The sequence below is a fragment of the Trichoderma evansii genome (genome assembly GCF_050947405.1).
Source record: "Trichoderma evansii strain SZMC 28006 chromosome Unknown GGI43scaffold_18, whole genome shotgun sequence".
NCBI lineage: Eukaryota > Fungi > Ascomycota > Sordariomycetes > Hypocreales > Hypocreaceae > Trichoderma > Trichoderma evansii.
In genome coordinates this window covers 184,422-199,940 of record NW_028145188.1, presented here as the reverse complement: position 1 = coordinate 199,940, position 15,519 = coordinate 184,422, and the positions used below count along the sequence as shown (strand labels likewise).

The 15,519-nt window shown below is 44.0% G+C and overlaps 6 protein-coding genes and 1 non-coding gene across 7 annotated transcripts; 3 read left to right on the top strand and 4 right to left on the bottom strand.

Annotated features, from left to right (window-relative positions):
• Window positions 1-626: 626 nt before the first annotated feature.
• Window positions 627-1,292, bottom strand: GGI43DRAFT_424446 (glycoside hydrolase family 16 protein; the record flags this gene model as incomplete). The annotated part of the gene is made up of 1 exon (XM_083208370.1): window positions 627-1,292. The coding sequence occupies one exon, from the start codon at window positions 1,290-1,292 to the stop codon at window positions 627-629; it is 666 nt and encodes a 221-aa protein (XP_083058040.1).
• Window positions 1,293-2,805: 1,513 nt separating this feature from the next.
• On the top strand, window positions 2,806-4,595 carry GGI43DRAFT_429090 (MFS transporter; the record flags this gene model as incomplete). Its single annotated transcript, XM_083209052.1, has 6 exons — window positions 2,806-2,844; window positions 2,894-2,985; window positions 3,046-3,108; window positions 3,174-3,288; window positions 3,345-3,662; window positions 3,726-4,595. 6 exons carry the CDS (start codon window positions 2,806-2,808, stop codon window positions 4,593-4,595), a joined length of 1,497 nt encoding a protein of 498 aa, XP_083058039.1.
• Window positions 4,596-4,946: 351 nt separating this feature from the next.
• GGI43DRAFT_411591 (S53 family peptidase) lies at window positions 4,947-7,109 on the bottom strand. The gene is made up of 2 exons (XM_083206734.1): window positions 5,540-7,109; window positions 4,947-5,484 (listed from the first exon to the last, which is right to left on the bottom strand). Exons 1-2 carry the CDS (start codon window positions 7,046-7,048, stop codon window positions 5,011-5,013), a joined length of 1,983 nt encoding a protein of 660 aa, XP_083058038.1. The 5' UTR covers window positions 7,049-7,109; the 3' UTR covers window positions 4,947-5,010.
• A 1,113-nt stretch (window positions 7,110-8,222) lies between these two features.
• On the bottom strand, window positions 8,223-8,304 carry GGI43DRAFT_t163. Its single transcript has one exon. It is a non-coding gene; the product is annotated as a tRNA-Gly (tRNA).
• A 438-nt stretch (window positions 8,305-8,742) lies between these two features.
• GGI43DRAFT_124813 (alkaline-phosphatase-like protein) lies at window positions 8,743-10,541 on the top strand. The gene has a single exon (XM_083199096.1). It carries the CDS (start codon window positions 8,976-8,978, stop codon window positions 10,410-10,412), a length of 1,437 nt encoding a protein of 478 aa, XP_083058037.1. The 5' UTR covers window positions 8,743-8,975; the 3' UTR covers window positions 10,413-10,541.
• On the bottom strand, window positions 10,446-12,085 carry GGI43DRAFT_424442 (Zn(II)2Cys6 transcription factor; the record flags this gene model as incomplete). The annotated part of the gene is made up of 3 exons (XM_083208369.1): window positions 10,446-10,739; window positions 10,798-11,233; window positions 11,310-12,085. The coding sequence occupies 3 exons, from the start codon at window positions 12,083-12,085 to the stop codon at window positions 10,446-10,448; spliced, it is 1,506 nt and encodes a 501-aa protein (XP_083058036.1).
• Window positions 12,086-12,669: 584 nt separating this feature from the next.
• Window positions 12,670-14,843, top strand: GGI43DRAFT_124797 (general substrate transporter). The gene is made up of 3 exons (XM_083199095.1): window positions 12,670-13,138; window positions 13,200-14,199; window positions 14,262-14,843. The coding sequence occupies exons 1-3, from the start codon at window positions 12,889-12,891 to the stop codon at window positions 14,554-14,556; spliced, it is 1,545 nt and encodes a 514-aa protein (XP_083058035.1). The 5' UTR covers window positions 12,670-12,888; the 3' UTR covers window positions 14,557-14,843.
• The last annotated feature ends 676 nt before the right edge of the window (window positions 14,844-15,519 follow it).

Sequence of the window (15,519 nt, the reverse complement as noted above, 5' to 3'; positions counted from 1 at the left end):
TTATTCGTCGTATTGAGTTAGCTTTCCCAATTTTAAACTGCTCTTCAAGCGGGATGTGCTGATGATGGACCTAGATATTGGCAGCCACAACGTCGCTCATTACTTGTTTGGGAGTGCGTAAACCCCAACTCGTTTGCTGCTTTGCAAATCGTCTACAAACTTCAAGTTTAAACGAAACTTTATTTGTACTTTACTTCTCAACATGTATGTATAATAAATACCGTGCCATCATACACCGGCTCATTCTTACTAACAATTCTCCATCAGCTATTACCACTTTTATTCTCTAGTTTCACACACCAATGTAAGTAATCATTGCATCACCAAAAGGGCGAAATAGCTTTACGTAGGCTCACAAAACCTTATGTCTACATTATACTATAGTATTTATATATTTATACAATAACCCTTTTATCAGCTTTGAAAAGAATTACTGCTTTCTGTGGACATCTCTTGAGTTTGTGCGATATGCAAATCTACGTACTTTATCAAATAAATAGGCAAAAAAGCCACAAATGCATCTTGTCGCCTACATGAATATAAGCTAAAGTGAATATTATGCGAGCGGCTATACTTACAGAAACTACCAAGCAGATTTAGCTTTCCCCAGTGGCAGCAATCTTTATCTAAGATTGCGTGTATGATATCTGGTTAACTTGCATGAAATGGGTAGATGATGCCGCAGGCCCGTTCAGCCATGCAGGAAACCAAGTATTAAGCTGAATATTCATCGCATGAGTTGGCTGCTGTGAAGGTGTATGGAACTGCGCTTCCAAGGCGCCGTTGACATAGAAAGAGATAGCAGCTTCTTGGTAGTCAATCATGTAATCGTTGTATCCAGCACTCGGATCCCAGGTTGGAAAGTATCCATGAGACCATTCCTTGACTCCAAGACGATAGATTGTAAATGCAACCTCCCATTTACCCTGATTCAAATATACTTCGATGTCAATCTCATCGCTAGTTGAAGTCCCTTGATACATAAAAATGCTGGAGATAACTCCGGGTAGATTTGGAACTTTGAATTGAGCTTCAACTTGTCCATAAGAGTATTGAGCCTTGGAAACGATCTCGCCACCATTTTGGGTGCCTGCGGGAATCTCAAAGTTAAGAACACCTCCTCCACTTGGGTTTACATTGCTGGATAGCACTGAGCCTAGCCCTGCCGCCCAATTAGCCTTCGTATATAAGTTCGAGTTGAATGTAGTGCAGTCATCAACGAAGCTAGATTGCGCTTGAGTGAATGGTAAAATTGCGGCTAAAATTGCCAGCACATTGAAAAATTTGGTCATTGTGTCGATGTTAATTAAGTAGATGGTTGTTGTTTTGTGACGCGTCTCAGTAAACAAATATGGGAGTGAAAGGCCCACTTAAGACATTTTAAAGCAGCAGGATCATTGAAAAGAATGAAACAGCTGGAGTATATATACTAGATGAGAATCAATTATTTGTTCTCAACTAGATCACTAATACTCAATTAGAGCTCTAGGTTGTCTTATACTCTGAAAAGTATGTCTCCTATCGTAAATCAAGAAGCCTAGTTCTACATTCAGAAGGTCATAGCCTGTAATTCTTCCACGAATCAATTCATCCTTGTTATTTTCTACATCTAGCTTAGCGAAAATGCTAGTTTTCGTACTGAATTAGCTTCCCAGGCTCTTTTTGGAGATAACTGTCAAAACTCTCTCCTATTTCGTAGTAATAGCCGAGGATTAGAACTTGAAGTGCCACATTGGCACAATTAACAACAGAGGTGCGACCCAAAAAAGGAAAGAAATTCCAAGAAGAGGAATAGTTAATGATTAGAATATTGGCGGCAAGACGGATGGTGAGGCCATGGGTTATGTAAAAGCATTGGGGGCGATTCACTGGCGGTGAAAAGATTTCACCTATTTTGGAAATTCCTAATACTAGTGTTTAAGCGACATACGTATTAGCTGCTTACGCAAATCAAAATACCTAGAAGCTAATGAAAAAATTGCCTTTTTGGGTTATTGGAACTAGAATTATATCATTGTAATACTGTATCATATAAGATTCGGAACTCTTTGGAGCATTCGCCTTAAGTAGCCCTAACATATTGATATATAGCCAGTGCGCATAATTCCCTAAGTTATAGCAGATTCTTTTCACAAAAGTTTAGCGACATAAATTTGTCCAGTGAATTAATAGGCAACAGAAAGCAAATGAGATGCCAAAGTTTTGAAGCTCGTAATCTGGACTAGCCTATGAAGTTACTACATACTTACACTATCTCCATCGTAGCCTGCCTAGGAGGGCGATTAATACACGCCCTGGAGTATTAAGCGTCGCCAAGTCTTGGAGAATCTAAGCCCACTGAGATCCCGCGTTACCACACTCTCAGCAAAGCTTATGCTGCGAAACGTTGTGTAGCCCAACTTTTCAATTTATCAAGATCTCAGTAGCTACGCGTATTTGCAATTCATCCAAGCTTTTTTCAACAGGAGAGACAAATTCTCCATATAAAAATGTGTTGCCTTTGCAAAGTAGTACCCGCTTTTTGATGTTGCCGATTCGGCACCGACCATAGAGAGCGTCACGCAAGTAGCCCTATTTAGCAGTCCGTGACCTCAGTAACGGAGATTGCTAGTGAGGTCCGAATGGTTGTAACAGAAGTTGAAAATTAATAAGAGTTATCGTTTTCTTATAAAGACATCTTCCCACCGCATGAACTAATGGCTCGATTTAAACCAATGTTTGATTGCACCTTTTATAACGGCTGCTTGGTTCTTCAATTTAGGTCGGCCACGAACGTTCTAACTACTTGAGTACGCCTCTATTGATATGGCGGCCGATAAGCCTGAGCAAGCAGACGCTGAAAGGGTGAGGACCAAAGAACATTTACATGACATACAATGCTAATGATAACTAGCAACAAGGACCAAAACGAGAAACATATCCTATTACCGATCTAGAAAATGGCATTATAGCTTGGGAACGACAAGATGATCCATTGAATCCAAGGTAGCCCATTAGTCACCAAAGAATAAATAAGAATCGAGTTGACAATGGAAATATAAATAGAAACTATCCTGCTTTTCGAAAATGGTTTCTCCTTTCCCTCGTCAGCATGATTACTTTAATTAGGTATGTGCAGCATCTATATGTTTTGTATTTTCAGCGCTAGAGATGGGGTGCCTAATGTTCCATAGCCCACTCTCGTCGTCTATCTTTGCTCCAGCAGTAGGAAATGCGGCAGATGAATTTGGCGTTACATCTTCGATATTAATATCTCTGGGAGTCACTGCCTACTTATTCGGCTATGGTGTAAGTAGTATATGAGATTGGATGCTGGCATTTCTACATAGCTAATGGGGTTGTAGTTCGGCCCGTTATTCCTATCGCCACTCAGCGAAATATACGGACGTCGAATAATTCTTAGTTTGGCGACATCAGCTTTTGTCCTTTTCCATATCGGATGCGCTCTTTCTCCTAACTTCTCTTCCATTATCGTATTTCGACTGCTCGCGGGTTTGGGAGGATCCGGGTGTCTAACAATTGGAGGCGGTGTTGTATCAGATCTATTCGAGGCCGAAAATCGGGGTTCTGCTATGGCTATATTCTCTGCTGGGCCACTTTTTGGACCTATCTTAGGGCCTATATGTGGCGAATTCATTGCTCAAAATATTGGATGGAGATGGGTAAGCGATCCTTATTTTCGTCACTCTTCATTAGATCGTATACGTACTAACTTGGCGACGCAGGTGTTCTGGATTCTGACAATTGTAGGTGGAACGTTTACGATATTTGTTATGATCTTCAACCGTGAAACAAACCCGGTCATTATAATTAAGCGTAAAACAGAGCGCTTGAGGAAGGAACTCGATCGTCCTGATCTTCGCAGTTATTATGATGACTCTAGCAAAGAAAAGAGTAAGACGGCACATTTCCTACACCGGCTAACAACTCCATTCCAACTGTTGTTTCGATCGCCTATCATCTCGATTGTGGCGCTATATATCGCCGTTGTATATGGCTGCCTGTACCTCCTCTTCACCACCATCACGGAAGTTTTCCAAGATGTATACCACTGGAGTGAACAGCTCAGCGGATTGGCTTATATTGGGTTGGGATTGGGATTTGTCGCTGGCCAAGTCGCATTTGGCCTATTAAGCGATAAAATAATCATCCTACTAAAAGCTCGCAATAACGATGTTTTCGAGCCAGAGATGCGTCTTCCTCTCACCATCCCATTCTCATTTTTTGTCCCCATATCATTCTTTTGGTACGGCTGGTCGGTCCAAGCTCGGTGCCATTGGATTTTGCCTATTATCGGGCTGTTTCCTTTCGCCTTTGGTCTTATTGGAATCTTTGGTTCTTTACAGACGTACGCGATTGACTCTTTCCCTCGCTACGCAGCTTCCGCTATCGCGGCTATTACTGTTACTCGCTCTATTTCTGGTGCACTTCTTCCTCTTGCTGGTCCGCCAATGTATAAAGCACTAGGATATGGTTGGGGTAACTCATTGCTCGGTATCGTCACATTGGCGCTTATTTTGATGCCTGTTCTTTTTAATCGCGTGGGAGCATCTCTGAGAAAAGCGTCTCCTTTACTAGAAGCTGCGACTAGATGAGTTACATACCTTTCTTTTTTCCATAGCAATTCTTTTCAAAACGTACTTAGCTATGGGTATGGATGAGGTTAAGCTGCAACATGATATATTCTTATGGGAGCTCCTGAGCGGATAACCACAACAACAGGCATGACCAGACCACGACAATAATGAGGAGGGGAGGGAAGAAAAGGCTAGAGTAACATTGAAACATGAAAGAGAAAAAGAAACTTAGCGAGAATTTGGTATTTGTAAACTAAATTCTTCCAGTTAGAATCCACTAATACAACATTATATCACGAGAGAAACTGATGTTTGTCTGAGACTGTTAATCGCACAAATGAACATTGAGCACCGAGATGCCGCTTCAAGTTTTTGATGAATACATCTGAAAATTTAATATATATTTACTTTAATTATATTTAAGATAAGTACCTCAAGGCAAGCTCAAAAACAGTTCAAGCATCTTTGGGTAATTTGGCGTGCCCAATCCTGTAACAGGATCCCACCCCTTCCCGGCGCTAAACCCAAGGGTACCGCAGCCAGGATTTGTTCCATTGGTGATATCATTCAAAACGCCGGGATTGGCATACAATGTTGGGTTAATGAAGCCCAACGGTCCCTTGCCAACTTTGATGCGCTCTTCAACGATACGGTTCACGAGTGATGCGAAAATGGGAGATGACGCAGAAGTGCCGCCGGATGTTCCATTTGTGCCACCGACCCAGACCGCAATGTTGTCGCCGTTGGCAGCCACATCAGGGATACCTCGGCCGTTGCGGTTGTAGATACCCGTGCTGTTTTCATACTTTCCGTCCAGATAGTATGGGTACGGTGGGTTATAGTTCTTGAAGTAGTCGCTGACAGCTCCCTGCTGGTATTTAGGAACGGTGAAAATATTAGAGAAACCCTGTAATTGATATTTAGCCTTTATTCTGTTTCAAAGATTAGACAGATACACTTACACCGCCACTGCTAAAGTTGAATGTCGGGCTGGGATCAAAGACGGCACTCTCTGGGTCGTGGACAGTCTTGCCGGGGTAGACCTTGGTGGCTCCAACGTTCGTCAACCATGGGCAGCTGTTAGGCTGTGTAGGTGAGAATACATCGTCGTTCCGTAAGCATCCATAGAAGTCCGACTGCGTCTGCCCAGGATATCCACCAACTCCGGTATCACCGCTGGCCACGAAGATGGAAACGCCCTGCAGACCAAGTTTCAAAAACTCATTGCACTGACGCTGCTGGTAGTAAGCTGGGAGATCACCCTCTTGCACGCCGTATGAGATAGTAATAACATTGGTAGGCTTATAGACTCCGCACATTAATTTGCCCTTGTAGCCACCGGGATTCGGGTCGGGATATTTTGGATCCAGCTTGGGATCGTTGCCTGTCTCTCCAAAAGCCGAGTAGGTACAGTAGGAGCCATCAATGGCATCGAAGAATGTGTTGAAGATTCCACCGGTTGTAGAAGAGTTAGAAGTAGCGTAAAAAGTATCATCAGTCTGATAGAGCGTTGTGGTCTGCGGGTAGATGATGGGATATGCGAGCTCAAAGTCGAGATTGCTTTCACCGCCAGCGTCGGCCACAGGCACAGGAGCTTTGCCACCGTCGATTGAGTTCAAAATTGGATGAGTACCCTTGGGAACGCTGGGAGCATACTGGGCGAAAAAGTTGTTAAAGTCTTGCTGCGCATAGTAGTCACCTTCTTCGAAAATGCCAAGAGAGTTATTCTTGCTGACTTTCGCGTTGGGACTGGGGGCCTTGAAGCCATAAAGTGCTTGCAAGCATTCAGGTGTTATGACTTGATCGCAAGTTGAGAGATCGCTTGATGCCCAGCTTTCTGGTAGCTCGGGCAAAGGCTTGATGTGCTGTTGGCGACGGCGAGAAGTGCGCTTAGACTCGGCGTTCAGCGATCTCTTGTCTCTTCGGCGGAGCTCCATAAATGTTCCCTTGACTCCGGGGGTGATATAATCGACATGCTCCGAAATATGGCTTGGCAGATGATACTCATGAGCAGCGACCAAAGCCCGGTCCTGGTCGTCATGGAAGTATTCAGTATGCAGTAAACTCTCAACTTCTTCCGTAGTGGCATCAAATGCCAGCCAAACTTTGTTATCACTATGAGTAATTCTTTCTTTGGAGATTCCAGATTTGATTAGCCAAGTAGCCACCGTCTCAATGGCCTCATCGGAGGGCTTAAAAGCCTCAATAATTTCATCTGGACTCCAGTGCTTGCCGTACATGGAAGAACCGGGGTGGGATACCTCCATCAGCCAATCCTCTGCCTGTTCCAATGACCTAGCATTCTGTTTTAGGCCTACTCGGACGGGAAGTACAACATCGGGCGAAACGCGTTTATGTAGGCTTGAGCGTGGTACAGCACGTTTCTCATGGACGACATGGTTTCCTGGGACAGAGCGGCCTGATGTCAAGCTCAGCAGAGCAGCAGCCTGAAGAGCTGAAGAGAAACGCATTTTGACAACCCTAAAAATGCAATCTATCTTTCACAGCTCCAATCTTTCACCTAGAATATTTATTCTACATCTATGTCGTTAAGGGATCTTAGCAAGCTTTATACTTCAATTGTCACGGTCGGGTCCATATATTACACCGTTAAGCTAAGCCTTGCCCACGTCACATTCAACGATGACACCTTGGCGATGGATTGTTTATCACAGGCGGGCAGTGCTTTTGTTTGGCAGGATTAACATTCCGAAATCGTCCATTCACCGATTAGCGATTCGTATTTTAGCAAGATTCCTGCCTAATCGTACAACACAGAGTCTGCCAGGGTCACGATAGCTAGGTTGGTTCGGGAAGGTCACCGAGCGTGGATCTTCGCGCGATGGCACTTTTGCACTTTTATCCCCGCCACGGTACCATCTCCGAAATCGAGCAGAGGGATCCGGCATTCTCGGCACATGTGACTGGAACTTTTGAGATATCGATGAAGATAAACAAAGAGGAGTTGATGGCACAAAAATTCACAGTCGCATTGTAACGGGTTTTGTATCGCGTGAATGCAGTAGTGATCGCTAGAACAATTAGACGCACCAACGATAGCTGAGATTTGTTGAGGAGTTGTTAACTTTGCTCTTTTCACGGACCCAATTCCATGACTTGGCCAGCATTTTCGCAAATTAGCAACGTTATACGATGAATTGCTTGCTTTCATTTACTAATAGAAATAAATTTACTTCGTTTGCTCATAGTTGAAGTCTTCTTATATCGCTGTTGAACTAACTCGTGTTATCCAATTGACCTAAATGCAGCCACAGCCATGCTCATTCCCACTAGTATATATATACGTCCTTAAAAAGGTAATAAAGAAGAACAAGATACAAATACTTAGCTTGTGTTGGAACTCTTATTGGGAATCATTTATCCTTATATCTCAATATCTCTATTTGTTAACAGTAGGGTAGGCAGCTTACATGTACCTTACCGCCAAAAAACAAGAAAAAGTACATGATGAATATGTGCACAGCGGAAAATAGCACGCTAATCTCCAGAACGCATCGTGCTCTATCATTCAAGGCGCCAGTGGCAGCAGCAATCTGTTTCTCTCTGTTATTATAAACAATACAACCTCGGAGCTGCTCGCTATTGATCAGTGGTTAAAATGAGCAAAAAAAGATTTTAATGCGCTGCGTAATCTGGGAATCGAACCCAGGGCTCCCCGACGTTGCTCGGATGGCAACGGAGAATTTTACCACTAAACCAATTACGCTTCGATGATTTGTGCTCGGTTATTCTGATTCAGATTCTAGGCACAAGACAACAGCTGGTCATTGCATCATAGCCCAAAGAGAAGCTTCGTCCGCATTCCTCACGTAGCTCTAGGATCGGATGCTCTGCGAGTACTGTAAAGACAGAACTACCCATTACTGTTACTGTCCCCTTATTCAACGAAGATGGAGAGTTGAGTACCCACATTGCAAACCAAGATATGTGTAATGCAGTACATGTAGCCAGCAAGACGATGGGATATCAGGATCTATCACGGCGTTAACGTTGGGCCTTGCCCGACTATACAGGAACATGTTTACCATTTCTAGCTTCGGCTTATGATGCAAAGTACAAGATAGTACTAAAATCCATTGATTAATAAATCGTCATCATGCCGCATGCGATCTCCATTTTTATGGGCCGAAGAGGACGTCCGAAGCACCTAATTTTAGGCTCAGTTACACCCCCCAAAAACTTTCCGCAAATCTATCCACCAATGTTGTCTTCATCGTATCGCAGTACCGAGCGGATCTTGTCCGGTACGCCGATTGTAAAGAAATTAGGAATCCCAAATACCATAAATAAGGCAATGGTCAATCCTCTTGCACTTTCACTTCCTACAAACCGTGGTTTAGGGCGCTAGGATATGTACGTTATTGTAACTGAGGCATCATGGCACCAAAGAAAAACATTCTTCTCGTCATCGCCGATGACATGGGCAAGTCACTCGGCTGCTATGGCGATTCTACAATATCGACGCCCAACATTGATCGATTAGCTGCTGAAGGCACGGTATTTGACAATGCTTTCGCCAGTACAGCCTCTTGCAGCGGGAGCAGATCGGTCATCTATACTGGACTCCATACACACCAGAACGGGCAATATGGACTGCAGCACAGCAATCACCATTTTTTGACCTTTGACCATATCGAGACTGCTCCTAAGCTCTTTCAGAGTTTTGGATACCTCACCGGCATCATTGGGAAGATTCACGTTGGCCCAGATAATGTGTATCCATGGGAAGTGCGAAGGGAAAGCCCAACCCGAGACGTTTCTTGGGTTGCAGAGGAAGCCGATTCATTCTTTCAATCAGCAAAGGGAGATACCCGTCCATTCTTCCTAACAGTTGGGTTCATGGATCCTCACCGAGACTCAACTCGCGGAGGATTTGGCAACGGTGATGAAAGTGTATCGGGACCAGATGCCACCTATGACCCTGCGAATATTACAGTGCCCAGCTTTTTAAACGATATCCCGGAAGTCCGACAAGAAATAGCAGAGTACTATCGCTCTGTTGGCAGGGTGGATAGAGGATTTGGTTTAATCATGAAAGCTTTGAGGGATGCTGGGTTGGACAACGACACGCTTGTTGTTCTGACAAGTGACAACGGACCACCTTTTCTCAATTCAAAGACTACTCTCTACGACGCGGGTGTGAGATTACCTCTCATTATACGGCGGCCCCAAGGAAAAGCTGCTTTGAAAAATCCAAATCTCATTTCTTTCATCGACATATTGCCCACGTTCATCGATTGGGCGGGACACAGCCTTACTGCGACTTCGACGTCAAGCTCTCCACCTAGGCTAGGCCGTTCAATACTTCCAATTATTGACGAAACTAATATACATGATGACTGGTCTCGAGTATTCGGATCTCATACCTTCCATGAGGTTACAAACTATTATCCCACAAGATTTTTGCGCACCTCGAGATACAAATATCATCGCAACATAGCCTGGAAGCTTGACTTCCCCTTCTCAACTGATCTTTATGCCTCTCTGTCATGGGAGGGGATTCGGAATTCTAAATTCCCGATAAAAGTCGGGGAGCGGCCCTTGGAAGCATATATCCGCCGGCCTCCAGAAGAGCTGTATGACATGCAGCAGGACCCAAGGGAGGTAGTGAATCTTGCTGATCGTCCGGAATACAAAGAATTACTCTTGGGATATCGACAAGAGCTAGAGGATTGGCAGCGACTGACGCAAGATGCGTGGCTGGTGCGAGATGGAGTGTCGTTGTCGGAGATGCAAGGACACATAGATGCTGGGCTGAAGATCCCAGATCGTTTCGATTTCGACCTTGCAGCACCAGGAAATAAGATGTTGTAGTTAGTTTTGTTGCGAGAACTCGTTTCTTATGTCTCAATCAATTAGAGAGATAATTTCTGGGCTTGTCCATTCAGCGTCTGGGTCCTGATCATCATTCTCGATTAATTGAGGTTGTCTGACAACACTACTCGAGATTTCTTGCATCTTATCATGAAGAATTTGGAGCTTGATATTGTCACCACCGCCGCGGAAATGAGTCAAAAACTGAGTAAGGCGGTTTAAAACATCTCTTGGGCCAACGCTCATCAGCTGCTTGCCCTCAAAATTCGATGGGAGACAGAGTAAAATATCGGCCAGAGACATTGCCACTTCGAACAGTTTCATTTCCTATAGGCACCACGATGTTAGCCACAAGGAATTTCAGCCAAGCCAACCAATTGCATACCATTCCAAGACCATGCGCCTCGATAACAGACCTGGGGAACATGTCTATATTCTGAACTACATTTCGTGCGATGCGATCTGGAAAGCAAAGACTAAGGCCTTCATCTGTCGCGTTTGATGAAAGGTGAATGTAGTACATGGACGTTTTCCATAAGACAACTCTCATCCATTGCTGCGTCATGAGAAAGTCTGCCCTCTGTAAGTCGGTGGAATTGTGAGAAGCCTGGTTGATCTCTCTCAAACGGTCATGCATAGAAGCAAAATATTCCTGCGTCTGGAAAGTCCCATCGCCATCCATCGCACAAGCAAAACTCTGAAAAAGTTTGCTTAGGCTAATGAATGCAAACAGGATTGGGGGGTTCTCATCTACTTCTAGCTCAGGTAATCCAGAGTCAAGCTGTAATATCCTGGGGAAATCAAATCGGGTAGTATGTCCTCTAGATATTGCGTTTATTAGCAACGCTCAGTCGTAAGTTGGATTAGAAAAAAAAAGGAAAAAGCCACTTGACTCACCTTTCTGTCACGAATAGTAGCCAAATAATCCGAAGATGACGTTGAGCTTCAAGTTTAGGAAGTCCAGAATAATGCATGGCTCTATCAAGGCCCAGCATCTGAGCAAATGTAACGGCTTCACGTAAAAGCATTGCTCCCTTTCGGATATAGCCGCGGTTTGCACTCGACACATGTAAAAAGAATGATGATAATAAGACACTTGTGGATGGATGTTCTAGATAGTCCATTTCATTCCTCGCTCTTGAAGATTCGGCGGCCATGAATGCACCATCATCACCCTCAAAGCTGCCAAAGGACTCATCAGACGAAAGCTTGAGCTGTGCGATTGTAACTGCACTAACTGCTGCGGCAAGGGCATATGCTTCAACATCAGTAGAATCTTGTAGTCTATAGAGCAAGTTCTCTATATTCACAACTGGCCACACGGGATACAGAGCTTGCTGATAAAGATCGAGATAATGGTTAAATGCCGCGAACGGGATGCGGTTCAAGCCTGGGTAGATATGAGGCTGAACTGATGGGTGTTGATGAGTTGCGTCGTTATCAGATATCGGTATTGGAGACTTCCTATTTATCATCGCCTTCTCCATTGCCAATCGTTTATTCAAGAGTGCTTCTCGTTTCTTTTGTGCCCATGGCCCCTTGGGCCCGGCTTTCAGCCGTTTTCTCTCGGCCACACATTGGATCGAAAGACTTTGACAGCGTCTACATGGCAGCCCTCGATCACATTTCACCTTTCGAGCTGCGCATGCATCGCAAGCCCGTTCTCGAGCCATATCAGTTCCCATTTCAGGCTGCATCTGTCAGTAAGTGGTACAAGATGCAAAGGATTCGAGTGGCCCCCTGCTTGACATGCACCCTTATCGTGGGCCATCGCATAAAGTTTCCTACTAGTCATCTTCTGTGGGGCTAAGCCATTAGCGTTGTGGAGATTAAGGGATGCGGGGATGAAGATGATGGGATTGTCTACACGTGGATCTTGAGATTAATCGGCTTGGCACCCTGTAGTTTTAGATAAAGTAATTACATTGATCTTCCTATCACATCGGAGCCATAAAACAACATTCACATACGCAGGTTTGTAAGCTATGAGAAGCTGGGAGGCGACTCAAATTTTGCAAGCTACGTTGGTGGTGTTTAGCTTATTGCGCCATAAGACTAAGAGCTAGGTGATGGTAACAATGGCGAGTCAGCACTGTCGTTCACTATAGTCGCCTCTTTTCTTCTAAACTAGCCTGGAAGCCGCTTACAGGCGGAAAGATTTTTGAGGGCGCGGAAAGATTTTCTAGCCTTCAACGCACATGATCGCGCTCATAAGCCCTTCGGTTGTCAACTCCAGACTTGCTTTCCTGGCCATTCACTATCACGACATGCTCGTAAAATGACTATCCATTCCATAGTCTCAAGACGACATTCCCTAGTACCTTTTCTGGTGTTTTTGGTAACGGAAGAATGATTCGGCGAAGGCGCAATGGCCCCTTAAAACGCTCATAAACGTGTATATATATGCACGACCGTACCCTGCGGTGTTGTACATATAGCTGCATTCTATTGAGCTTATAAAACAGTCCTGCCAAAAATGGCCTTCTCGTTCATTCGCCAGAACCGATTTACTCGGTATTTTACCCCTCGTCTGGCCCTTTCTGTGGCTCTGATCGCCCTATCCACCTTCAACTATGGCTTTGACAATCAAGGTATTGCAACAAGTCAAGCAATGCTTGCGTATAAAAAGCAATTCGGAGAATATAATCCCAAGACCAAGACATATGCTGTCCCAACATATTACTTGTCTCTTTTGAATAGCCTTAACTTTATAGGATTCGCTGTTGGTAGGTCAAAATGCAGGAACATGCCTTCAGAAGACATTATATCTAATAGATAATACTTTAGGTCTTTATATTGGCAGTAATATTAGTGCTAGATATGGCCGTAGAATGGCTATGTTTTGCATGTCGCTTTGGGCTATTATGTCCGCGACTGTCCTCATCTCAGCTACGACAAGGGGACAAGTACTCGCCGGTCGTATCCTCAACTATACATATATAGGAATGGAACTGGCTACATGTCCTCCATTCCAAGCTGAGATTGTTCCAGCACCAATCAGAGGTTTCGCTGTTGGGACATATCAGACCAGTTTATTGCTCGGTGGTGTAATCATCAACAGCGTCTGTCGTGGCACAAGTGGGCTTACGTCCAATGCGGCATGGAGAATTCCAATGGGTCTTTTCTATATCGTGCCCATCACAGTAGCATCATGCGTCTGGTTTATTCCAGAGTCTCCCAGATGGCTACTTCTGCAGGATAGAGAGGAAGATGCGTTGCAGTCTCTCCAAACGCTTCGTGGCTCTGATCCATCGTACAACGCTCAGGAGGACCTTGATGCACTGAGATTGTCTCTCATTGACGAACATAATCAAGGAAAATATTCGGATCTTTTTCGTGGCACCAACCGGAGGCGTACTCTTGTTGCTATGGGCATGAACTTTTTCATCCAGGCCACAGGATCGCCATTCACTGCTGCGTACGGAACGCTCTTCGTACAGTCCATTGGCTCAATTAACCCATTCGATTATTCAATCATGAGCTCGTGTATCAACTTTTTCTGTTGTCTTGTTGGAATTTCCATCACAGATAAAATTGGCCGCCGCCCAATCCTAATGACCGGCTCTATTCTACAGATCATCTGGCTATTCACTATGGGAGGCATTGGAACAGCTTCGAATCCTTCTCTTATTCAGAAACAAGTCATAGTGGGCGCCACGGCATTGTCATCAGCCAGTCTGTGTTTTAGTTGGGATCCTTTGAACTACATTGTCACAACAGAGCTTCCAGCATCAAGACTCCGCGACAAGACTCAGAGAGTTGCTTCCATTGTTAATATTGTGACCAAGTGAGTTCAATTCGCATTACTACTATTTTGGAGACATTGCACACTAACATCTTGACTTTTAGCTTTCTATTTTCATTCTTCACTCCATATCTACTCAATGCCCCGTACGCGGATTTGCAGTCCAAGGTTGGATTCATATTCGGGGCACTGGCTATATGCTCTTTCCTTTTTGCGTACTTCTGCGTTCCCGAGATGAAGGGAAGGAGCTTGGAAGATATTAACGAAATGTTTGACAAAGAAGTACCAACTAGGCAGTTTCGCAATTATGTATTGGAGCCTAAGGCAGAAGGCAAGGCAGAAATAATTGAGATGGGGACAGTGAAAATGGACAAGCCGGCAGATATTCATATGCTATAGAGTTGTATAATATTTCTGCACCGGTGCTAATATTCTTGGCTCATAACTACGTAATAAAATGAAGGAATAATTTAAGCACAATCATCAATATCTAGCATACCATGCTTTAAATACTTGTAGAGAATTTAGTACTGTGATGCTCGTCTAACAAATACTTGAAGAATTTTGCCGTCCTTATTGCAACGCACTTCTCAAAAAAGCCTGTGAGAGTTGCGCCTAGTCGCTGTTGTATAACTGTGATGAGGCTACGAGTAAGCGCATTCTAGGGCATCGAAATTGGCTGATGAAGATATTTGATTGATAGTTGGCTCTGATATAAGGCATGATAGCTATTTTAGAGTTCCTAGATACATATTAAAAGCCAAAATACTATGAGATTCAAGATGGACAGCTTCTGCATTAGATACTACTTGAGAACAGACGAATTTGAAGATACGTAAGCTAACCGCACCTATAGCCACATATAGGTAGTTTTCGGTTGTGCATCGTCGTTAGTAGATTAAATAAATGGGCGTTGGTAAACGCAAGCAACGATATACATCGTATAATAAAATGGAGGTGGATCAGGATGTTACTATTAAATAACATGTGAATATCAGTATTGAATTGATTGATACTCAGCTAAAGTGACATGATTTGTCGCAATATGGATGGGCTTCTATTTCCCCAGGTACATGTAGTCAGAGTTGCGAGTGCTGGAGCTATTTGGTACCATAGTGGGCGCATTAACGTAACAACCTATAGTAAGGTTTTAACGAATCTGTAAGAAAAGGGATATTGAACGTGAATGATACCTGTACGCCTATAAGCGCTTTCTAGATATCCTGGTCGTATGTTGGTTCGCCCAAGTCCCATTCTTATATATCTGCGTAGTCCGTGAATACTTTGGTCATTTAATATAGAATTGATATGGATGGTGGCGCGCACACTAACGAATCACAGTAGCCAGATCGCGAGCCGCTC